Source organism: Phascolarctos cinereus, unplaced genomic scaffold (genome assembly GCF_003287225.1).
Source record: "Phascolarctos cinereus isolate Bilbo 61053 unplaced genomic scaffold, phaCin_HiC Scaffold_3;HRSCAF=262, whole genome shotgun sequence".
NCBI classification, from domain to species: domain Eukaryota; kingdom Metazoa; phylum Chordata; class Mammalia; order Diprotodontia; family Phascolarctidae; genus Phascolarctos; species Phascolarctos cinereus.
In genome coordinates, this window is record NW_027555736.1 from 236,610,556 (window position 1) to 236,636,421 (window position 25,866).

Here is a 25,866-nt window from a genome sequence, read left to right on the forward strand (position 1 = left end):
ATTTTTTGGTATGGTGATAGCCATCTGTAGGGTGGGAGGGATAAAAAAAGAAATTTACATGATAATTTTGTTGTATATTTGAAAGGAATAGCAAGTTGCACATAGTAGATTTGCAGTTTTATGTGCAATTGTCTTTTATTTTTATTTTAATATGTATGGAAATGCTTGTTCCATAAATTTCACAAATTAAAAATAAAAATAAAATAAAAAAATTTCAAAAAGAAAAAAAGAGGAAAGCAGATTTACAGTCTTAGAGTTTTTTAAACCCAAAGTTGTACTTTGGTTAGTGAAAACTGACAAAAAGCTACAACTGTATATTTATTTATTTGTTTGTTTGTTTGTTTGCTTGTTTTTTAGGCAATTGGGGTTAAGTGACTTGCCCAGGGTCACACAGCTAGTAAGTGTCAAGTGTTTGGTCTGAGGCCGGATTTGAACTCAGGTACTCCTGACTTCAGGGCCGGTGCTCTGTCCTCTGCACCACCTAGCTGCCCCCAACTATATATTTAAAAGAATATTCAGGTGTCACAGAGGGAGAATGAGAATATTATTTAGGGCCAGAATCCTTCTGAGGCATAAACCAATAAGGAGCCTCAGGCTATAAGAAAGCAGAACTTGGATTATGTTATATTCACATTCAAAGCATTGCTCAGGCTGTTTGATGGTCCCAAGGGTTTTACCAATAAGCTTTTCCCCTCAAGAAGGGTGAGCTAGATGAAATACATGTTACCAGAAAGAAGGGAGTGGAGTGAGTTTTCCAAGTACATTCTGTAGGTCTGCTAGTTCAATGGATGACTGATTGCATAACCCGCCTAACTTGCTTGTATCATCAACTGCCTATAGATGGATGGTACTTTCAGGGTCAACACACCACATTCATCACATCAACCCTAAAAAGTGGTTATGACAACAACAATAAACATTTATTGAGTGCTACATGCTGTAAGAAGATAAGAATCTTACTGCAGACTCAGTTTCTGCCTTAACACAATTGCATATAACAATAATTCATAATGTTAAATGCTAAGTGCATTGGAAAGTTGTGAAACAAAAAACGGTGTTATATCCAAGGGTTAAGGTTATTACTGATGGGGGACCAGGTAACACATCATGGAGGAGGGGATATTGAGAGTGGACTTCAAAGGATGGATAGAAATTCAGCTGCTTAGGGGCTGTCAGGTGGCATAATAGGTAGAGTGCCAGGCCTGGAGTCAGGAAGACTCATCTTCCTGAGTTCAAACCTGGCCTCAGACACTTGCTAGCTATGTGACCTTCAAAAAGTCACTTCACCCTGTTTGCCTCAGTGTCTTCTTCTGTAAAATGATCTAGAGAAGGAAATGGCAAACCACTCCAATATCTTTGCCAAGAAAACTCCAAATAGGGTCACAAAGAGTCAGATAGGACTGAAATGACTGAACATAACAAATTTAACAGACAAAGAGAGGGATGGAGTGTATTCTAGGCATAAGGGACAGAGTTAATAAAAGGCATGGAAACAGGGAAATATAGAATATGCTCTCAAAAGAGATTAATTCAGGTTAGCTAGAGAGTAGAGTAATATGAAAATGGCAAGGAGTAATACGAGAGAAGACTAGAAATATAATAGATTGTAGAAGGCCTCGAATGTCAAACAAAGGAGTTTTGCCTTTACTTAGTAGCTCTATTTGAACCAAGGAGTAACATAGTCAGATCTATGAATAAGGTGCTCATTCTGTCAAAGATATTAAGGATGAGAATAGAAAGTATGCTTTAGAAAGTATTGCAATGACCCAGTTGGGAGGCAGCAAATTCCAGTACTTGCTTGGGGAAAATGGGAGTGGAAAGGAGGAGATGGTTGAGGGAGATGTTCTGATGGTGAAATGGGCAGGCCTTTGTAATTTATCCTACGATATGTGAAGAACAGGAAAGAGTCAAAGATAATCTCAATATTTTAAATATGGGAAACTGTGTAGTGGTGCCCCAGACATAACTGGTGAGTTCAAAGAGATTAAATTTAAAGGAAAAGACAATCAGCTTGGCTTTGAACATGTTGGGTTTCAAGTACCAGTGGAGCATCCAAATGGAGATATCATATAGGAATGTAGAGATTCAGATCTGTAATTAAGAAGAAAGATTGGAACAGATACATGAAGCTGAGCCATCTGTATTGATGTGTTAGTTGAAATCAGCTCAGTTTTGCTCCTTGAAAATAGCATGCATTATATTTATAAATGTATGGAGGTAAAGCATTTAGTTAAGCATTTACTATGTTCCAAATACTTTGCTAAATGGTTGTTGTTCTTCGTTCCTGAGGAGGACCAAAGTGACACCACTATGTTAGAGTCAAGTTACAGTGCGTCCCACTGTGGCTGATCCACCAATATGAGCCTGGAATGCTCTACCACAGGTCAGGCACAAATAGACCATGTGAGTATATGAGGTGGATTCTCAAAATCTGCACATCTCACATTTCCTTTGAGCTACTTTCATTCTGCTTTGCTCACAGAACACATCACCTTCTCTCTCTCTCTCTCTCTCTCTCTCTCTCTCTCTCTCTCTCTCTCTCTCTCTCTCTTTTTTAAGGCAATTGGGGTTAAGTGACTTGCCGAGGGTCACACAGCTAGTGTCAAGTGTTTGGTCTGAGGCTGGATTTGAACTCAGGTCCTCCTGACTTCAGGGCCGGTGCTCTATCCACTGCGCCACCTAGCTGCCCCCACAGCACCTTCTCTAACGAGGGCACGTCATGCTGGGTGCTCCTGTGCCAGTGTCTCCCATGTCACAAAATCAGTTCCAAAGTTCTTTAAGAGAGATCTTGAGAGTGTCCTTGTGTCACTTTTTCTGACCACTATGTGAGCACTTGCCATGTGTGAGTCCTCCATAAGAAAATCTTTTTGGCAAGCATACGTTTGACGTCTGAACAATGTGCCAGCCCATCAGAGCTGCGCTCTCTGCAGTAGAGTTTGAATGCTTGGCGGTTTAGTTCAAGAAAGGACCTCAGTGTCTGGTATCTTATCCTGCCAGGTGATCTTCAGAATATTTCCAAGACAATTCAAATGGAAGTGATTCAGTTTCCTAGCATAGTGCTGGAATACCATCACATTTCACAGGCATACAACAGTACTTTGCTAAATACTGGGGATACAAATACAAGTGAGCAAGGCAGTCCCTACCCACAAGGAGCTTACACTTTAAAGGAAAGATAGAAGGGAGAGGGTTAAAGATGATTTTGGCATAGTCTGGAGGTCTGCTGCTGGGTAAGATAAGGTGAAGGCTTGCCTATCAGAGCCCAAGGTGGGACCAGCAGCAGAGTCGAATATTCCTTCAGGGAGTAATTGAGGAAGATGGTCACCATGGGGCAGCATGGAATAGAGAAGTGGGACATATTCATTTATTCATTTCTTTATAATTTTTAAATGTTCTTATTCTGAACTTGAATACTAGTAAATATAAACATATCCCTACATGAAGAAGAGCAGAAAAAGAGAATTATATACGAAACCGTTAATCTTTATCGCATGATGTACCCACACAGGCTAAGCTAGTTTTTCCCTTAGTCAACACAATGACCAACCATGTTTCCAAAGTACTAGTGATGAAAAATGTTCCCTGCTTCTGGACAGAGAAGTGATGGATTCAGTATGCAAAATAAGACATACAGATTTTTGGACATGGCCTTTGTGGGAATTTATTACAATAGTTTGTGGTTGTTTTGTTGTCCCTCCCTGCTCCCGTGCAAAGATTGGGGGAGGGATGAGATGGAAAGAAAATTTGGAATTCAAAATCTTGTGGATGTGAATGTTGAAAATGGAAAAGAAGTAAATTAGTGAATCTTTAAAAAAAGAAGATTTACTTAGCCATGGCAAAGGAAGGATATGCAAAATAGAGAAAGGGTATTCGGCAAGTATACAAAACTGATTCAACTGGGCACAGCTTCCCTGCCTTTGTGTTATTCATGACTATTTTAAGTTAGCAGCTTGAAGGACCCTATGCCCTGAATTTTGTGTTAAAGGCACCAGGAAATTACATCAATAGACCAAGGTTTTAGTCCCATAAACCAATTAATCTTCAAGGATGTTTTCATTATCTTTCAAAGAAAAGAAAATACTGCTCCATCCTGAGTGGAACAAAATCTTAGGATACTGTTCCCACCACAGATGTCCTAGAGCTTTAGAGAGCAGAGTTTCAGATGGGCGACAAAAATGTAAGGAGCTGAAGAATGAATGTATGGAGAGGAAGTGGAAGTAGTTGAATGTAGGCTGTTCTTTCTATAAATATACTAGCAAAGGGATAGGATCGTAACCAGATATAGCTGGGTCAAGAGAGGAAATTTTTTATTTTTCAAAATTTTTTTTGAAGGCAACTGGGGTTAAGTGACTTGCCCAGGGTCACACAGCTAGTAAGTGTGAAGTGTCTGAGGCCAGATTTGAACTCAGGTCCTCCTGACTCCAGGGCCAGTACTCTGTGCACTCTGCCACCGAGCTGCCCCTGGAAATTTTTTATGAAAGAAAAAAATCTATGCATGTTGTAGCTTAAGTAGAAGCTGCCAGTACAACAAAGAAATAATAATGGTTGACATTTATATGGAACTTCAGATGCTGAGTCTTACGAAACTCATGTGCTATAGGTATTATTGTTATTATTATTCATGTTGGACAGATAAAGGAAACTAAGGCTAAAGAATTGACTTACCCAGACACATATAGCTAGTAAGTGAAGCTGAATTTTAACCCAGGCATTCTTGACTCCCGATGCAGCTTATTATTCACTCATGTTTAACTGTCTTTCAAAGTTGTAAGAAAAGGAGGTTGTTGACAGAACAAGGTCACAGAAGAAACAAAATCAAATAAACAGATGGATAAATTGGCATTAGCCAGGAGATAGAAATATTTATCAGTTACCACAAGGCCAGTGAGGCCTTACTCAAGGGTATAGGAATAGATGCTTTTTCTACAAGAGAGTTCATATTTCCTTGGGTGGGAGTGACTGTTCATTTACCTCTCCTAGGTTCTACCTCTCCCATAAAATCCAAGAATCAGGGATGGATGGTCTCCTGTCCCAGAAAAACTAGACCTGACATCAGACTGTTCTCTGTACTATAGCCCCTTCCCACAACTGATTTTTGCCTCTAGGTTAAAACAAATTCTAATTATACCTCTGGTGTTTCTTCTCAAATGTGTCAGCTTTTTATATTCATTTGATGAATTTCAAGGTTGGTATTCTGGTTGTTTTTCTTTTTGGAATATTTCACAAAATGAACCAGTAAGTATTTTTTAAAAGTTTTTAAAGCAATTTTTGAATGTTTATAGATAAGATATAACTTCTTATGGGATACAATGTTAAGGAGGCAGCTGTATTTGGCTTTCACAATAGATGTTTTTCAAATTATATGTGTGTTTAGTTTTTGCAAATTGAATAATTTTCTCTTAATTAAATGATCCCCAACAGCCCTTCTAACTCTGAAATTCTTTTTCTCCATGAATCTTTATCATATAATCAGAATTGCTTTGATTTCATTTGGTCAGTATTTATTTAATCGATAATGGTTCCCAACATATTAAGTATTTCTGCAGTCTCCCAGGTACCTCTCTGTTAAGTCCAGTAGTTAGCTGTATGAAAACAAACCAATAAGTTTCCTAGATGACCTTGGTATTGAAAAAAAGTAATGTAATTCTCACAAATAAAATAGAGTATTATGTGAATAACCAGCCCTCTAATTTGTATTTTTTATATTTTCTATATCAGTTTTTCTTAAATGAGGCACAGATATAATGCTTTGGGAAGGAAAAGCCTCCATTAAAAAAAAAACAAAGGCTCTTTAAAAATGTATCATATTACACATATTGATTTGAATCAGTACTACAAGTAAATAATTAATCCACAAGTATTTATTAAGCACTTACTATGTGCCAGGCACTGTTCTAGGTACTGGAATGACAAATAATTGAATTTTTCAATTCACTCCCTCTTTTCCCCTTTCTCCTCCCAATGAAATCCTTTTTTTTTTCAAGGCAATCAAGGTTAAAGTTCTAGTAAGTGTCAAGTGTCTGAGGCTGAATTTGAACTCAGGTCCTCCAAGACTCTAGGGCCAGTGCTCTATCTACTGTGCCACCTAGTTGCCCCCTCCCAGTGAAATCCTGATTGGTGTATAGTTTTCTTAATTTTGTAGCTCTCTTACTCTTGATCAAAGAACTCATCAAAAAGTGCAATTCTTTCTGTCTTGGTCCTCACTAGTGTCCAGGATTTCCTTTCCTCTTTTCCTGACTCATCTGAATTGGTGCTAGAACTGTCCCAAAGTAGTTCATCTTGGACCTGCTGTTTGAGGGACCATCTTCCCAATTCGCCACTCCTCTTGGGATATTCACTCTGTTCATGATATTTCACAGATTCTCTATTCCATGCATTTCCTGAAAAAGACCAACATTCTTTTAGCATTCGATACAAAATAGTCCATATTGTATCTAATAAAGGTCTGTTTCCAAGAAATTTAGATTCATTCATTAATTTATTCATTCAACACACATTTATTTAAGTACCTATAATATGCCAGATACCACAGTAGAAATATTATGACCAAAAATGACCTCATACTCATTCTATTAGGGTAAAATTACATATGTATGTGTATGTGTATATATGCACACATGCACACATATGTATGCAAATATACACGTATGTGTATATGTGTATGCACGTGCACATACATATCATATGCATATCTATATGTTGAAAAGGAAATACAAAATATGTGTAAAGTAGACACAAAGTAATTACTGAATTGATGGCATTGAGGTTAGGATAGGCTTGCTGTAATAAGTGACAGTTGAGCTGAGCTTTGAAAGAGTCTGGGTAATTTTGGGGGTGGATGGAAGGAAGAAATGGATTACAAACATAGTGGACAGTTTGGACAAAGGCATGAAGACAGAAGATGGAATATTGTGTATGGGGCATAACAAGGAAACCATTTAGGAGTTTGTGAAGAATAGAAATGTGCAACTAGATTAGAAAGACAGATTGGAACCAGATTGAAAAGGACTTTAAATGCTAATCAGAGAAGTTTATATTTTATCCCAGAGGCAAGAGGAAACCACTAGAGCTTTATCAGGAAAGTGACATAGTCAGACTTGTGCCCTAAAAATATCACTTAGGCAGCTGTGTGAAGGATAAATTGGAGGGAGGAGAGATTAGAAGCTGGTAGACCAATTAGAATGCTATAGTAATACTCTAGGTGAAAGATGATTATGGTCTAAGTTAGAGAGGTGGCCATATGGGTAAAAATAAGGGGATAGATGGGAGAGATACTGTGGAGGTAGAGTTGACAAGAATGATTGGATTATAGGGGATGAGAGGGAAGAGTTAATAACAATTCCAATGTTGTGAACCTCAATGACTAGATGGATAATGGTATCCTCAACATAAACAGGGAAACAGGGAGAGTGGATATTTTGGCCATGCTGAGTTTGAGATGCCTACAGGACATCTAGTTGGATATCCCCAATTGTCCATTGAGCAGGTGGGGATAAAAGACTAGAGTTCAAGAGAGAGATTAGGATTGAATATATAGGTTTCAGAGTTATCTATGTATAGATAATACTTGAAGAGAGCATTCTGCTATGGGGGTCAGCCAGCTAACAGGTACAGAGTCAAGGGATGGAGTGTCACGTGCAAGGAACACAAAGGAAGTCAGTGTCATTGGGTCATAGAGTACACGGAGGGGAGTAAAGTGTAAGAATATTGGAAAGGTTGTGAAGGACTTTAAATGCCAAACAGAGGGTTTTACATTTGATCCTGGAGATGATAAGGAGCCGTTGGAGTTTATTAAGTGGGGAAGGGGAAGTGAAGGAGTGATATGATCAGACCTGCACTTTAGATACATTATCTAAATCTATGATAGCTGAGTGGAAGATGGATTGGAGTGGGTATCGACTTGAGGTATGGAGATCAACTAGAAAGCAACTGCAATTGTGCCCAAGGGGTAGCTATTAGATTAGTGAATGGGATATATATGAGAGATGCTATGAAGGTAGAAAAAACAAGGCTTGACAACAAGTTGGATATGTGGGGTGAGTACAAGTGAGGCAATGAAGATGCCAATTAATTTTGAAGCATGGGTTACTGAGAGAATGGTAGTGTCCTCAGCAGTACTAGGAAAGTTCAGAAGAGGAGAGGGTTTACAGGGAAAGGTGAGTTCTATTTCAGACATGTTAAGTATGAGAAACCCAAAGAAATCCTATCTGAAATGTCCAAAACGCAGTGACTGCTATGAAGAGAGAGACTAGTACTAGATATACATATCTAGGAATCATTTGCATGGAGATGATAATTGAATCCATGGGATTTAATGAGGTTACCAAGTGAGAGAGGATAGAGGCAGAAGAGAAGCCCAGCACCAGGTGACCTTAGGGGACAACTATCATTATTGGGTGTACCTTGGTTAAATTATCAAGCAAAGGAGAATGAAAAGGAGCAGTTAAATATATAGGATGGAAAACGAGGAGAGAGGAGTAATGTCATGAAAACCTAGAGAGGAGAGAAAATCTAGGAGAAGGTGATTAATGGTGCTTCAGAGAGGTCAAGGAAGATGAAGATGGAAAAGAAGCCATTAGATTAGGACTAGGACATAGCTATTAATATAATGGCTGGACAACTCAGCTGAATAGCTGTTGGTGGCTAACTCAAGCTATTCATTTTTGGTTCCATGTCTTAAAGAAAGCAGCAATTATTCTCACCCAGATCTTTGAGGATGGAGTCAACTCCATTGGTGGTCACACGAGGCCCTATTACAGATTAGCAACAATGTCAAACAATCACTACAACGAGTTGATCAAAAGAGCCTAGAAACTATCTCTATCAGGAGACACTTCTCTCCCTGCCAAACAGAGGGAGATGACAACCAAGACAGAGCAGAACCAATTTAGAATATAAATTCATGTGAAAACCTTAAATAGGAGGGTTCTAGAAGATTCTGAGTGGTTTTTCTGTAGTGGGAAGGGGAACAGATTTCATCTGTGTAGAACTCTCATCACTAACTCAGATACACAACTAATTTGTAGTTCAGTCTTAGTCCAGTGTGTGTTAAAGTTAGTCTTCCTGACTCTAGCTAGTAAGGGATAGAGGTCAGCTCTCTATCCCTTACATGATGTTACCTTTCTTAGGAAATGTATAATAAGAAAAGAAAGTGGGGTTAGGGTTCTCAAATTCAGCTCAATGACAGAGACAGTTGCATTTCCATAATCTTCTCCATATACCCTGATACTACGCCAACACTAACATTCTACCTCTTGAAAGTCATGTGGGAGAATAACCCAGGGAGAAAGAGGGTAGCACCCAAAACAGAACCAAGTTTCTCCCCTCTCTCTAACAGGCTGGTACTGGTGTGTTTGTCACTACTCCTGCTTGGCTGGAGACATTTCCTCATGGAAACTTAGAATAATTCTATTCCCTCAAATATGTTTGTTGGATTAGATCAAATTAGATTGGATGGTAGAGCACTCTATAAGAAAACAGAAAAACTGTTTCCAATATATTAACACTCTGTGCAACTTCAGGTATATTAATAAACCTCCTTGTCTTTCATTTTCTTAATCATATATGAAGATTTTTCTGCTTGTCTCCTCCTAAAAATGAGTGAGTTATAATGTGTCTAAACTACATTTTTTTTTTGGCTAGGCAATGGGGTTAAATAACTTGCCCAGGGTCGCACAGCTAGTAAGTGTTATGTGTCTGAGGCTGGATTTGAACTCAGGTCCTCCTGAATCCAGGGCTGGTGCTCTATCTAAACTACTTTTTAGTAAATAGTACTAAATTGACTGAAACACTAAATTAATAAAAGTCTTTTGCAACTATGTTTTGTAAGCTTCTCTCTTTTACTTCCAATTCCTCATTCCCAAATTGTATATTAGGACAGACTTACTAAATTCCACAGTACGCAGTAGGAGTAACCCAAAGCTATTGATTGTTCCTTTTTCACCAGAAACTTGCCTAATGAGGCTAAAAACAAATTAGGAATATTTCATTTCATTGAAAAATTACTTAACTCACCTGTCTCTCCATTTATGGGTACATCAGGCTCTATAGTTACAAAGTCTTCACTGCCATCATTTCTTGGCATGTTTTCAGGGATGTTTTTGGCTTTGAGTTCTCTTATTTTTTGTTTATTAATTCTTGCTTCTCCGTGGAGACTTCTCTTCAACTCAGCCTGAGCCTATAGATGATACAAATATATTAATAACAGAAAAATAAATAGTTAACTTCTTTCCCAAGTTTAGCAGTCTCACTACACAGAATTCAGAGACTCCAACAGGCTGAACATTTCACAGTTCATGGGTCAATTATAAGGACAGATACATATTGAAGTGAAAGTTTTTGGGGAAAAGACTCAGAAGTAGCAGTGATTTCCAAAATCAACTAGATCACCAGTTAGGAGAAAAACTGAAAGTGCACTCAGTCAAGAAATGCACTAAAGCACTTCTCTATAAACCAGGTGGTTTAGATGATAATACATGTGTTGTAATATTCCATTTGCTCTACCTTGAATCCCCTCTAAAGGGGGTCATTACCAATACATTAAAAGGACTCATCATTAAGGATGTATACTCTTCGGATTATCAGAGAGATTAAGTGTTGCTCGAAAAAAACAGAAAAGGTGTCTCAAGGAATAACAAAGATACAAAGAGAAAGTCAATCAGTTAACAAGCATTTACTAAATGCTTACTATGTGCCAGGCATTGTAAATGCCAGGCACCTACTATGTTCTAAGCACTGGAAATACACATACAGTAAAAAAAAGAAAAAAGGACAGTCCTACACTCAAGGAGCTTACATTCAAAAAGGGAGACCAACAAATAAAAAGAAGGTGAAGTGGGGCGAGGGAGATGGAGAAGTGCAGACAGTAAATTCAAGTAGGAAATGAAGAGATGGCTGGCTTGGGCACCCTCCTGAGAAGGAGATTCTGGGAGGAAGCCCTCCTCCTTCAAATCAGAGGGAGTGGCCCCAGGGCTAAAGAAGACTTCTGAAATGTGAGTTCCAGAGTTGAAATTACCTGCTAAGATGGAAAAGGTTTCTGGTATCTGGTAGAGAAACCCAGAGATGGAAAAGACAGAGGGGAACTGTGCTCTATGTCAGGAGATTGTAGGGTAGAAGAACATGACAAAGAGAAGGAAGGGAATTGATCATTTGAAGCTATGCAACAGGCATGATGAGACTTTTCCTATAAATGAGGGAACTATCTAATTTCTCAGTAAAGCAGCTCACACTTTAAGGAATGTTATGAAAATGATCAGTTGAAGAAGAGGAGATTGACATCTTCGTAATGGGAGATATTGAGGCAGCTATTTGTCAAACTGATGAAAAAATATAGAGAGGTCTGCTCTCTTCCTGAATTATGTCCCTAAGTTATGACAGAGAGCTTCCTAGTAATTATCAAATCTGAAGACCACTGTGGGTAGAGGGGTGTGTGTGTGAGGGGGTGATGTCACTAGAAGAAAACTAGATAGCATTATTAGGGATTATGAAGTTCTGGGGAAAACAAATGGAAAACGTAGCAGGAGTTATATGTGGAGTCGTTTGTTTGTTTTTAATCACATCTACCAAATGAAGATAAAGGCAGATTTGGGAATGGTGGGCTGTTGGCCAGATATATAATCCACCTAACAGAGTACAAAAACAGATTTTCCTGAAGTCTTTCAAATCTAATCAAGATAACTTTAAATTGAAAAGGGAAGGAAAATTGTGCACACCAAGGCTGGTAATCACATAGATTAGGAGGTGCAACATAGGAGAAAGAGTAGGAGAAGGGAGGTTTGATAATTTACAGGAAACAACATCCAAGAGGAAAGTCAGCAATAAAATCCATGGTCTCAAATGTTTACCTAAAAATGCACAAGGTATAAGTAATTAGCAGAATGATCCTAATGCAAAGAGACAAAATGGACCTAATAGCTATTTTTTAGTAATATTTCCCCCAACTAAAATTAAAACAATTTAAAACATTTTTTTAAAGTTTTGAGTTCCAAATTCTATTACTCCTTCCCACTTTTCCCTCCCCCTTCCCTGAGGTGGTAAGCAATCTGATATAGGTTATACATGTGTGATCATGTAAAACATTTCTATATTAGTCATTTTGTAGAAGACAAAAAAAATGAGAGAAAGAAAGAAATAGTATGCTTCAGTCTGTATTCAGACTTTTTCTGGAGGCAGATAGCATATTTCATTGTGAGTCTTTGGGATTGTCTTGGGTATTACTGAGAATAGCTAAGTCACAATTCTTCAACAATATTGTTACTGTGTACGATGTTCTCCTGGTTCTGCTCACTTCACTTTGCAGCAGTTCATGTCTTTCCAGGGCCTCAGAGCTGTTACCAAAACTTTTTTGGGATAGGATTCATGACTGAAATTTGGCTTTAGAAGGCTATATCTTATTCGAAAGGGAACATAAATTAACAAGAATGGAGTAGCATTGTATATTAAGACTACATACTCATATGAGAAAATCTACAAATTTGAGGGAAGAAAAATGGTGTAGAGCATTTGGGTGAGGATCAACAGCAGTAGAAACAATAACTCATCCTGAAGTAGGAGTATACTACAGACTCTCTGGAAAGAAGGAGGAATTCATTAAGAGTTTGAAGGACAGATCACAAATCTGACATAGAAGCACAATATTATAGAAATTTGTATGAGATTTTTAACAAGGAACCCAGTCATCAACTGGCACTCTCCCTTTCCAAAAGCAGAACAGCTAACTTTATTCTTCAAAAGGCGCAGCAAGCTATAAGACAGTCATGGAAAAGATAAGTTAGTCCAATGGACTAATATTTTTCACAGGTAAGTTAGCTCAAGAAGAATGGGGAAGAGAGAAATTCTGGAGATATAAGAGGAAATTATTCTGATGAGGAGAAAAAGTGGATCTGCTTGAAAAGAATAACCTGAATGTATAGAGAACTCATTGATAAACTCAGATTATACATACATATATACATACATATATATATATATATATAAAATATTAAAAAAAAAACCTGATGGAACCAAAGTCAAATTATTGAGCATAAATATAATAGAATAGGATGGCCTTGACAGATATGTGCCAGGAATGTTTAAGTTCAGCATAAACTAATGTTGGCAATGAATGTAAATACAACAAAAAATGGTGTTGTTTGATTTTTTTTGTATCACATATTTTGTGGACAATAGAATGATAAAAGAAGGGATAGGAAAGTTCTTCAGAAGAGCTGGAATGGTGATACTAGTTGGAAGGCACTCTAATTTAGTGTAATGAGCTTTGATTTTGGGATCAGAGGACCTAGGTTTAAATCTTGATGACTGGGGCCAATCATTTAACTTCCATGAGACTCAGTTTCTTCATCTGTAAAATAAGGGAGCTGGAACTAAATGGCCTCTGAAAACTCTCCAGTTCTACATATATAATCCTAGGATGGTGAGGAAGTTAAAATGACTCAACTTTTTTTTTCTCTTTTCTCTTCCAAGGGGAATGATATATGAACAGGAAAGGGTACAAAGAATGGTTAGCAGGGAGGGGACATACTAGATAACTGAGCAAATGCTCAGGAAGTATCTAGCTGTCTTTAATGAGTTCAAGTCGCCAGACCTTGACAAACTATATCCAAGATTACTCAAAAGTATATGTGGTTGCTAAATTGCTGCAGGAGATCTTTGAATGATTTTGGAAAGTGGGATATGTGCTGTAGAACCAATGGACATTTTTTTAAGTGTAAAAGGATGGAATTTGTGAATTGTGGACCCATGAGCTTGATTTATATTCTTGGCAAAGTTCTAGATTACTAAGGAACAGTTTGTGAACACTTAGGGAAGAAGTGATGACTTTAAGCCAGTGTGATATCATCATCTGAGTATGCCAGATTAAGCCGGCTTCCTTTTCTGATAGGCTAACTAGATTTGTAGATCAGGGAAATGCAGCAAAGAATTTGACAGTTTTTCATGTTATACTTCTGGATAGGTGAGTTCGTTAATGAGCATTTATTATGTGCCTACTGTGTTCTAGGCACAGCATATATAAGATTGAGTGATATAGGCTGAATGGTAGTACAGTTAAGAGCATTTGGAATAGATTAAGTATGTACTGATGACTAAATATTAATTTGAAGGGCAGTCTATCTAGTAGCACACCTTAGTGATTTGCTCTTAACCCCGTTCTATTCAAATTTTCTTATCAATCACTTGGAAGAAAGCCTAGATGACATGCTTATCAAATTTTCAGATGGCACAAAGTTTGAAGGGTTAACTAATATATTGGATAAGAGTTCCCAACCAACAGTATGCCAAATCAAATAAAATCATATTGGACAGAAATGTGTATATGTATACACACCCACACACACACACACACACACACACATATAAAGTTCTATCCTTATATTAAGACAAATCAACCTCATAACACAGCATGGGAAGAAGCTTAGCTAGACCACAGCTATAAAAAAGAGCCAGAGATCTTAGTGAACTGCAAGCTTAAAATGAAACAATAGTGTGATGTGTAAGGCAAAGAAATAAGTGCTGTCCTAAACTGCACAAAGAAGCATCATATTCAGAATGAAGGAGTTAACAGTTCTTCTTTATTTTGCTCTGGTCAAAACACATCTAGAGTACTGGGCCCATTTCTAGGCACCTCATCTGAGAAGAGACAATATGAAATGTGTCCTTTTTAAGAGGGTGGATAACATGGTGAGAAGACTAGAGAATGTGCCTCATGAGGACCATTTGAAGAAACTGGAGATGGTTAGCCTGGAGAAAAGGAGACCTGGGGGAACACGATATGAATATCTGAAGAGTGGTCACGTAGAAAAATGATTTCACTTCAGAGCAATGGGTAGAAATTGCATTTCTTCACACTTGGCTTCTAAGAAGCCTGATTGCTGGGGACTAGAGGACGGCAAAGAGATAATTGTTTGGGGTGAGGGTGATGAAAGGAGTTTTGAGACCTTCTTCCTTATAAGAGTACAAGTACTATTAGAACCCTCTCAATTTCCCACCCTGAGGCAAAAATCACATGACCCTAGTTTTGTGTCTGACACAGGTAAATGAAATAACATTTTGAACTCAAATGCTCTCTTTTCAAGCCCTCCTTGAAAATGCATTCAAGTTATAAAGCATGTAAAGTGATATTAAGAAAATATCAAAATATATGCTAGTAATGGAAAAGATAGCAGCTCATAAATCTTATCAGGACAAATTTCTTCCTGACTTCTCCCGTAGTATTGTCATTAGCTGAATCTCTAAGTTTGGTGATTTATTTTAACCCCTTCCAAATAAAGTCTCTATAGATATTTTTAGAGCTCTACTCATGGGAGAAGGAAGAGAAAAAGTTTACAACCCCCCCCCAAGGTTTCTTTAATGAATACATGGTGGTCCCTCTTCTGCTATTATCTTTACCTCTTGTTTCTTGTGGTTCATTTCCAGCATTTTCATTTTGTGTAAATATTGCCTTTTCCCGGAAGAGTATGTCAGAGCTTGCATTCTCTTTTCCAGCTCCTGCTATGAAAAGGTAATACACTGGTTAAAGTAGGATTGTTTGATAATAATAGCTGACATTTATATAATGCTTTTAAGGTTTGCAAAGAGCTTTCCATACATTATCTCATGAAATCCTAATGTAGCCAGGTTTATAGGGATCAACCACACCTACTTATAGGTTACCTCTCAGCCTGCTACTTGACTCATTCCCATATTCAATCTTATTATTCTGAGCTTTAGAGCAATCCAGGTGTATGTATGTGTGTGTGTTTTCTTTCTAATTAATAATATTGTAATCTTTTTCCTATATTAATCAGTTGGCTTTAACCTGTAGTATATTAAATATTACTTGCTAATTAAACTGGAGAAGCCTCCTTTTTCCAATAGTAGGCATTTGTATCTCTCTATATTAAATCTCTGAATCTCATTAATACTAAATTTACAGAATACACAATTTATTAATAGATGAAATTAATAATAAAAAGAAGAACATATATAATATTTAGGCTGAAAAATATCTCAGCCAGAGCCACCTCAATCCTTTACTATAAAAGCAAATGACTCCACTTCTGGAAATATAATTTCACCATTCAGTTCACTCCAAACACTGATGAAACTCCCTCGAGAATCTTCTTTTGATTTTTCCTCAAGATAAGAATTAAATTCAGTCTCTCAGGAAATGTCATGTTAGTCCTTTTCATTTATCTCTTTTCAGCCATCACAGTAAACATTTTCTCCAGAATGCACACTGGAATCGATTGTGAGACATGGGAGGCACTGGCACAGGACTGCCCAGTAGGGCATGCCCACATCAAAGAAGGTGCTATGCTCTATGAGCAAAGCAGAATGACAGTAGCTCAGAAGAAATATGAGGTGTGCAGATTTAGAGACATCTCCCTTCCAATGTTCATATGGACTATTTGGGCCCAACCTATGGTAGAGCCTTCCAAGCTTATGTTGGTCTGATCAGTTACAGTTAGACACACTGTACATTGACCCTGACATAGTGATTTCATTTTGGTCTTCTCTGAGTACCAAGGACAACAACCAGCCAACCAACTGTAAACTGCTGCTTCCTCAGTCCCTTCAAAAAGTGCTTTTTATCAGGTTTTTTTTATCTTAAGATAATAAAAAATAATTTCCTTCTAACCTTTCTCTCTGTCTTCTACACATATTCTTTATAAATACTCATAAAAAAAAGCAAAATTAACCCAGTCATCCTCTCCCTGATTCCATAGGGAGAAATCCCTGATAATAATACAACAGTTAAAATTGTCACTCCACACTGCCTTGTTTCACAAAGCTCTACTTGGCTCTTAAGGATGGAGTTACAGTATCTTTAGTTTCTATGGGTAGTGAAATAGGTGTTATATTTACAACAACCTCATGAGGTAGATAAATATTAAGAGGATCTTATTTTACATATGAAGAAACTGAGGCGCCTAGGGGCAAAGTGACTTGCCCAACATCATACAGTTTAGTAAGGGTAGGGTGGGATTCAAATCCACTTCTCTCCAAACTCCAGATAGAGTGCTTGTTCTATTTCATCTTGCTGTACCTAACCACAATAAAATTTTCTCAAAACAAGCCCAAGGTAGATCTTTCCCTATCATGAATGAGCCATTATTGCTGCTCCTTGGTGTGTATTGTATTCTGTAATATTTTTTTTATGTTTCTGTTGAACCTAGAGTTTAAAAATGTATGCATTTCATTTGTTTGTAATATTGTCCCTCTCTTAGTCCAACCCCGAGGGCAATCTCCTCAGGATTTTGCCATAGCTAAGTGAATGTACTTTTCTCACTCCCAAAGATAACGGCATGGCTTTGGTGAATAGGGTATCTGGCTCTGGAGTCAAAAAGACCTGGTTTTGAATCCTGCCTGAAACACAATAACTATGACACCCCAGGCAAGTCACTTAATCTCCCCAGCCTCAGTTTCCCCTCCTGTGAAATCTGGATTATAATACTATTCCACATGTTTGCTGTGAAGATCAAATGAGATAATGTATGGAACAACCTTTTCAAACTTTGAAGTGTGATAAAATATGAGCTATTACTCTATAAAAGATATGATAATTTAATTTGAGAGGTAAAAGTTTTGATAGACTTGGAAAGTGGCTGCTCCTAATAGGGATGCTTGTTTCATCCCTGTAAAATACTGTAATAGGCAAGTATTGATCCTAGGAGCTGCTGTAGCACAGAAAGGACCTGAAATTGGTCATTTATGCCATTGATCACCCCTCTCCATTGGGCACCAGTAACAATGCAGACAATCCCTATGGACAGTGAAGGACAGAGTCCATCTATATTCTTCACCAGCTGTTGTAGTGTGTGAAAGGGAAGAAATGTAGCAAAGCCTTTCATTAATACTCTTCATGTTGAGCTTATGGAAGTGCTGTGTTAGGTAATGTTAACAAAGACAATTTCAAGTATATGTCTGGGAGCCAGCCCATCTATGTAGATGTCTGTCAATATAAGGGCTGTTTTTACATAGGCTTATAAGACTAACAATTCCTGGAGATCATCAGTACAAATTGCAAGACAATGTTTGGATTGGCTGGGTAAGAATAAGTCATTACCATATGAATTGAATTTCTCCTAAGGGGGGAAAAATGGAGAAAGCTGCTAACTGAAGGGAACAAGAAAGATCCTTAGTACTATTTTTCCCCAGTAGCTCCTGGATCATTGCCTCTACTCATCCAAGCTCACTAGGTGGGTCCCACAGGAGTGACTACCCCAGGTTCAAAGTATTCTGTAATTTCTCAGCCTTTAGAATCATAGTTCATGAGCCCCCACCGATGGGTCCAACTTTATTGGTCAGAGTACCATAATTTGTTCAAAGTAAAGACATTTAATGAAATGGCATAGTTTAAAAAAAAAAAGGTACGTACAAAACATTTTCCCCATAAACTTGGGGAGCACTCTCCCATAAATGCACGCACATCAACAGAAAAATGAACACATATAAAGAACACATGGGGAGGCACACACATAAGGAACGTGTGGCCAGGGTGCATGCATGGAAGGGTACACACATAGGGATCATGTATGTAAAGGTTATATGTGTGGCAAATAACTCACGCTTCCAACTCTACAAGACCACTGATGTCTTCTAGTGATGTCACTGTGCTTTACTCCCTGGTCTTCTCCCTGATCATCCCTTAGATTCTTCAGGATGGTCTTGCGATCTCTATTAGACTCTGCTCCACCAGATGCTTCTTTATTATAATCTTTGCCAAAAACTTTTTGATTGTGGGCTCCATTGCCTCCATCTTAAAGCTCAGTTGAAATCCTTGGGTAGCTCTTCCTTAGTCAACAGCAGGTGCCCCATGCTTTAATTTTTTTTTTAAGCTTAAACAAACCCTATAAGCTTTTCCCAGATATTTTAGAAGAGGCAGAAACTCTTGCCTGGGAGCCACCAAAAAACCTCAGGTTTGTCACATTCCCTCACTCTTTACTCTGAGGTATCTCATCTTCCCAGAGGAGATTCACATCTGCATGTCACAATCTTTTTAGAACAAAGAGTAGGATGGATCCTTGAAGTAGCTAATATCACCGGACTCCCCACCCACCCCCACTATAATCTTAGCCTTTTCTTTGGATTTGTCTTCCTGACATAAGGAGTTAGAGTCCTTCCTATCAAAGCCCTCAGCCTAGCTTAGCATTCCATACACCTCTCAATTTTAGTCTCTCTGGTAATAGTTATTTGTTCAATAACTACCAAACAGCTCGGAGGCTCAGCTTTCCCAGTTTTCAAACTTTAAGGTTCTTTTATTCTCCCATGGAGATGAGTGGGTAAGGAAAAGTCACAGAGACGACATAACCCTGGGAGCTATGTGATCATCTCTATGCCTAAGCATATTCTTAGACTTTTTGTATTTCTATATGGCCAGCCCCAATATCTCTGACCATTTTTGAGGTGTGTATATATACCTTATACAAGGATGTAATTTTCTAACATTCCTGTTTGTTTGTTTTTCCAGTGAAACAACTGAGTTTCATAGGATCACAGAGATGGAAGCTACCATTTGATAGATGATGAAACTGAAGCCTGAAGAGTTAAAATGACTTACTCAGGGATACACAGATGGTAATTACCAGAGTCAAAATTAAAACGAGGTCTCGTTACTTCAAATTCAGTTCTCTTTCCAATATATAACACAATATTCTCTGGCCTCTCTGTGTCCAAGTCAAATTTCCTCCTTCCCGTTTTTATCACAAGACCAAGAAGGACTACACTACTTGGAACAAGCAGATTGGAGGGCTCTTTGTTCTGACCAGATAATAATTATTGGTTTGAGGCAAATAAGCTTGGATTACCAGGTCTAGATTGTGTGTCTCTATGTATCTTAAAGCTTCAGCTTGCATTTTAAAGTCTTCTGTGCTGCCATGATGAAAAAAAAGGAAAGCACCATTTCCCCACCCTTCCCATTTCCCTGCTGTTAACAATATTCACCTTTTTATTTCGTGTGGTCTCAGCTTCTTTCTGGGTCAAGAACTTTTCAGCAATGAGGACTTGAGGTTCAAGAGGTTCGAGCATCTAAAGTCCAACAATTAGACGATTCAGCATTACTCAGCCCAACAGACAATGGAAGATAGAAGCCAAACATTGAATTATTTCCAGAGTTTGCAAAAAAAAAAAGTCACTCTCATTAGAGTTCCTTTCATCTCCAAGATTCTATAATTGTTTTACAGCTTTACTCAATGTTGTGAAACAATTAATAGAATTCCCAAGATAAAAGGAACTCAGAAAGGTAGCTTTACTTTATAGGTCTCTACTTCATAGCACTAGAACCATAAGTAGCAATTTTGGTATCCAGCAAAAGTTTCACAATGCATGTCCTGTAATCAACATTTTAAGACCAGTTCAGTTGCCCAGGGGGAAAGAGCCCAGAATACCACCCAGTGAAAGGGAGACAGAGATCCTAAGACACTGTTCCTTATTGGCAGAGACACTGAGACATGACAGAGGAGGCTGCTATAGGGGACAAAGTAGGGTCAGCCTTGGGAAAGTTTGCCTGAAATCCAGTAACTTTCCTATTTTAAGTACAGTGTTTTTTTTTTTCCCCTTTTAACTGGCTAAGTTCAATAATTTCTAACTCTTCAAAAAGAGAAAGGGCTTTTATCACATCTAAATGTTGGTGACCCAAGACAAAACCCTAATTACAATTCCATTTGGATCTATGCCATTGCAGATTAGTGGAGCTCTCTTGTCTCTAAAAGTCTCAAGAGAAAATGCCACAGTTCCATCACAAACAACCATTAATGCTAATGAAGCAAATTCGTAAGTAACATCTTATACCAGCCTTTTATTCTTAGTGGGAGGAGAAAATACTGGGGTGGGAGTGGGATGAATTAGTTATTAAGATCAAAGAGTTAGTACATTTTGGTAGTTGCACGATCATGTGACAAAAGACCTAGCCCTGAAAGGGATCTGAGAAGTGATGCAGTCCAAACCTGTCATTTAAAACATGAAGAAACTCAGGAGCAAGCACACTGAGCGACTTGTCTAAGGTCACATAAATAAGTCAAAGAACTGGGCCTTGAACCCAGGTCTCATGGCTTCATGCAGGTAGGTGGCACAGTGGATAGAGCACTGGGCTTGGCATCAGGAAGACTCATCTTCCTGAGTTAAAATCCAGCCTGGAACACTTACTAGCTGTGCTACCCTGGGCAAGTCACTTAACCCTGTTTGCCTCAGTTTCCTCATCTGTAAAATGAACTGGAGAAAGAAATGCAAACCACCCCAGTATCTCTGCCAAAAAAAACCCAAAATGGGATCACAAGGAGTTGACATGACTGAACAACAACTCGTGACTTCAGGTTCAGGCCCTTTAAATTCCTTCTACTGTCCCACCTTAAACTATAGGCCGTAGCATCCTCCCGGCCCCTTCCTTCACCCACCTTGTCTCTTAGTCTCTTAAGAGCTATTTCTGCAAGGCCGACGGTCAGAGCCACAAAACTGTAAAGAAATATTTTACGGTGTCAAGGCCTACAGAGCATAGTGGACTCGAAAAAACCCAAACCTTTGAAAGATACAATGAGACTTCAGGAGTCACAGGATGAAATATGACAACAGCTGTCTTATGACAACAAAATCAAATGCTTTAGAACAAAGCAAATGTTTTTCTTTTCTTTTTTCACTCTGATGAGACTTCTAAGTTCTCAGGGAACAGGGACAGTTACATTAAAAAGACTATTGGGATGGGAGTGAGTAAGGAAGAAAAGTAAGGAAGAAAAAAGAAGAAACATTTTATTTATGCATAAAGGATTGTGGTTTCATGTGCAATCATCTTTTTTATTGTACTATGTCATGGAAATGCTTGTTTTATTCCATAAATTAAAAATTAACTAAATTTTAAAAAAGAAACATGGGAAGAAGAGAGGACAAAAAAGAAGTAGAGACAAATTAATAACAGTATCATTGAAGTGAAAGTTCAATGATTTGTTTGGTTTTTAAGGCAATTGGGGTTAAGTGACTTGCCCAGGGTCACACAGCTAGTAAGTGTCAAGTGTTTGGTCTGAGGCCAGATTTGAACTCAGGTCTGGATTTGAACTCAGGTATTCTTGACTTCAGGGCTGGTGCTCTGTCCATTGCGCCACTTAGCTGACCTGGGTGATTTGTTTTTAAAATGCCATTGAGAATCTGAGTTTCAAACAGCTGAAGTTTTCAGAAAGTCTTTCAAAAAATTCATGTGCTATAAGCTTTAATAGCTTAAAATTAAACTACAACTTTTGGGATACCCAGCTTCTCTGTTTGACATGTGAAAATATAATTGATCACAGAGTTCATTTCCTCTGTTTTCTTCCTCCTATACTATAAATCTATAGGTCTGGAAAGAGTTGAGTAGTGGGCTTTTCCTATGGATATCTATGTGTCGGGGGCTTTGAAAAGAATTGAGCTACAATGTTGTCATGACTCCAGACATGGCACTAGATGGCACCAACTTGCATCGTAAACAGGAATCATCTCCTTTAATCATTTATACTTGCCAGAGAAATTCCCTATATAATACTACTAGAAAGATAAGCCTCCAACCAATTCAGTTCTCAGAGCTCCGTACCCCCTCTTCCCCTCCAAAGTACAAAGATTTTAGACAACTAACTAAAACAATTTCCTCAATGTTTGTGTTCATCATGAACACTCCATTTTACTGCCAGGAAAGTCAGATAAAGGAAATGAGGAAACCAAATAGTAAAAAGACTGCTGGACCAGGAGTCAGGAAACCTGAGTTCTATTTGCAGCTCACCTACTAACTTGCCGTGAGACCTGAGATCATTTGCTGTGCCTTCCTGGCTCTTATTTCAGTTATCTGTAGAATGAAGAGGTTTAATTAGACTGTTTCTAAGACAAATACTATTGATGCATATCACTTGGTCCTTCACCCTATATATTTCCTCACTTTCCAGCCAGGAGGTGAGTGTAGGAAGAGATCCAGTAGTACACCAAAAACGTATTCCAACATGGACCTTTGGTACCCATGGTAGCAAGCAATCCCCCCTCCCCTCCAGAAGGACCAGCCTTTAGTTCGCTAATATCTCTAGTCTGGGGAAATAGGACTCAATTCAGGTTGCTATTGGCTTTCCCTGTTCATTACTTCTGCTTATTACCTTTAGCTGGCTAGGAATACTACAGCAAGGAAGCATCGCCAGGTTGTGATTTTCCAAAGGAGAAAGCATGCTCTGCCTGCTGCTCTAATGAGGACTAGCTGTGCCTACTGCTTTTTGTCCAGATTCGCTCTCTCCCTAATCTCTATCACTGCAAACAACATTAAACACAAAACAGGGATTGGTGGTCACTAATTTCTTTTAGCTAACAATGAAATAAACAGTAGTGAGAGAGTAAACAGAAATCACAGCAGGGAAGGAGACCATAAACAGTCTGGCTGATCTAGTTCCCTGAAAATAACAGTATAATAGTACAGCCCTTTTGACTGCAGAAACAGGGGTAGCTGCCCTAGTCCAGTCTGTCCCTCTGATGCAGAGGAGGGCACAGGCATCCCAGAGGGAATTGCTCAGTTGCCAAAGGCTTGTTCTTCCTGACATGGGGGCAGGAGGGAAGGAAAAGGAGAGGGTCCCAACAATCATTATTCAATTGGCTCCATTCTGACAGTATGGCCATGGCTTGCCTGTTGGCAGCAGAAGTAATATAGCTACAAAGAGCAGCTTTCAGAGTCTTCGTAGAGAGGGTCAGAGCAGTACAGCTCGTCCACGCTACAAGGTCCAAGGTCCACCTCAGACCGCTTTTTCTTTTTTTCTCGTTCCTTGAATTCCTTGCAAACACCCCAGAAGCCCTCTAGTTTGCTATGTCAATGGCTGGTGGGATCTTTGGAGAGCATCTCCGTGGCAATACTAGGCTACATATTTTAAGTCTGATTTCATCAGAGATAATGTGGTAACAGCATTTTCTGAAGTACCTGGGAAAGAACTCTTTTTACTTCTTCACTGTCTTTGTTTTTAAATTGAGGGAAAATTCTATAGCATTTGGTGTGCAGAGTGAAATCCAGTGGCCTAAGTGTTATCAGTAGTTATGTCAGTCTAGGAATTCAGGAAAGCTTGATTAAATCAAGAGCAGATTTGTTTCCCTTAAAAACAGAATTTCGTAACAACACCCCTGGCCTGAATCAGATACTTTTTTTTTATAACAGCAATAGAAAGAATGGCCAGACATAAAACAAAACCTCCTCTATGTTAACCAAAATGAAATAAAGTGAATTTTCCCCCTTAAAATAGGTCAAAAAGGAAAAAAAGAAGAGATCCATATTATTGAAAAGGATGCAATGAAAAGATTCCTTTTTACCTTCATAAGGAGTTTGTATTAGATTGAAGATAATTCATTCTGCAAAGAGTAAGAAATAGTTTTGATTGGAATGCAGTGAAAAGAATTCTGGACTTGAAGTTAGGGGTCCTGGGTTCAAATGTTAGCTCTGTCACTTATTACTTGCGTGACCTTAGATATGTCATAACTTTTCCAGGCTAGTTTCCTTATCTGTAAAGTGAGGGGGTTAGACTAGATGACTGCTATGATCTCTTTCAAAACTAATAATAATTTTATATTAAATTAGAGTCTGAGATGGAATTCCTTTGAATGGAAAATAGGATTTCAAGCAGGTCAAGTAAACCTATAAAGTGCCTGAACCCTTCTTTTCTTCCTTCCTTCCCTTCTTTCTCTTTCTTTTTTTTCTTAATTTCACTGGCATAAATGAGGTATAGACACTGATACAGATTCCTAGATGAGGAAATTCCCTCTACCAAGATAGACCGACACCGTCTTTGCTACTTACAGCCTTAGAGAGTATCTAGAGTACTGAGAATCTAAATGATTTTCCTAGGGTCACACATCCAGTATGTCTTAGAGGCAGCTGGTGGTGCAATGGACAGAGTACTGGGCCTGGAATTAGGAAGATCTGACTGCAAACCTCACAATCAGATACTTACCACCTGTGTGATCTTGGGCCGGTCACTAAACCTCTGCCTCAATTTCCTCAATTGTAAAATGAGAATAATAATAGCACATGCCTCCCAGGGTTGTTGTGAAGATCAAATGAGGTAATATTTGTAAAGCACTTTCCACAATGCCTGGAACATAGAGGATACCAAATAAATGCTAGCTATTTACATGGGTGGAACTTGAATCCAATATACCTAGTTTAAAGACCAGCTCTTAATACCACAAGGTCTCTCATAACTATATGAGTTGGTAAATATATTCAACTTGAAAAATATATAGGAGCTATTGTAGAAAGTTCAAAATATGGGACCCTGCTACAACATTATGGAGTAAAGTTCAACATGATGTAGGTCAGTCTTGGATCCAATCTAAGAGAACTTGGTTACTGAAGTACCAAACCCAACTTGTTGTCAGGTATTCCTATGTCACAGACCCTGAGGATTCATTACAACAAGGCTCCTGTGTGTGTAGGTGACTCCCAGGAAGACAAAAGCCTTCAAAATATGGTTTAAAGGATTTAAGGATCAATTTAGTTTGGTTTCATCATGAAAATACTATCAGCATTTTCTTTGTAGTCAATTACACAAACATTTATTAAGTGCCTACTATATAGCAGACACTTTGTTAGGGATACAAATATCGAAATAAAACAGCCCCTGACCTTAAGTAGCTTGCATTCTCCTAGGAGGTTACAATATATTCATGGATGAGTTAATATGGAATAAAAATAAAATAAATAAAACTTGGTTTGTAGAAGCCTGATTGAAGGCAGCAAAGTGTAGAGTCATTGAGTCATCCTTTAAGCCAGGAAGTCTTGGATTCATGTCCTGCCTCCTGACACTAGCTGTGTGACCCTAGGTCACACACCCTAAGTCACTTCATCTTTGCTTTAAGAAGCTCTCAGACTCTAAGTACCAAAGAAGTTGTGGAACTCCACTGATGGATGGAGTT

General features: G+C 38.4%; 1 protein-coding gene across 2 annotated transcripts in view; it reads right to left on the reverse strand.

Moving 5' to 3' along the window:
• Positions 1-5,802: 5,802 nt before the first annotated feature.
• The window catches only part of CCDC198 (coiled-coil domain containing 198), a 51,243-nt gene continuing 31,179 nt past the window's right edge, over positions 5,803-25,866 (reverse strand). The window contains exons 3-6 of one of the 2 annotated variants that reach the window (XM_020986459.2): positions 19,921-20,004; positions 15,385-15,483; positions 10,015-10,177; positions 5,803-6,380 (exon numbers count right to left, since the gene is read on the reverse strand). In XM_020986459.2, coding sequence (XP_020842118.1) covers positions 6,148-6,380; positions 10,015-10,177; positions 15,385-15,483; positions 19,921-20,004 — 579 coding nt within the window. In that variant the 3' untranslated portion in view covers positions 5,803-6,147. Of the gene's footprint in view, positions 6,381-10,014; positions 10,178-15,384; positions 15,487-19,920; positions 20,005-25,866 lie in introns of both variants that reach the window. The other variant, XM_020986458.2, reaches the window with a different exon arrangement.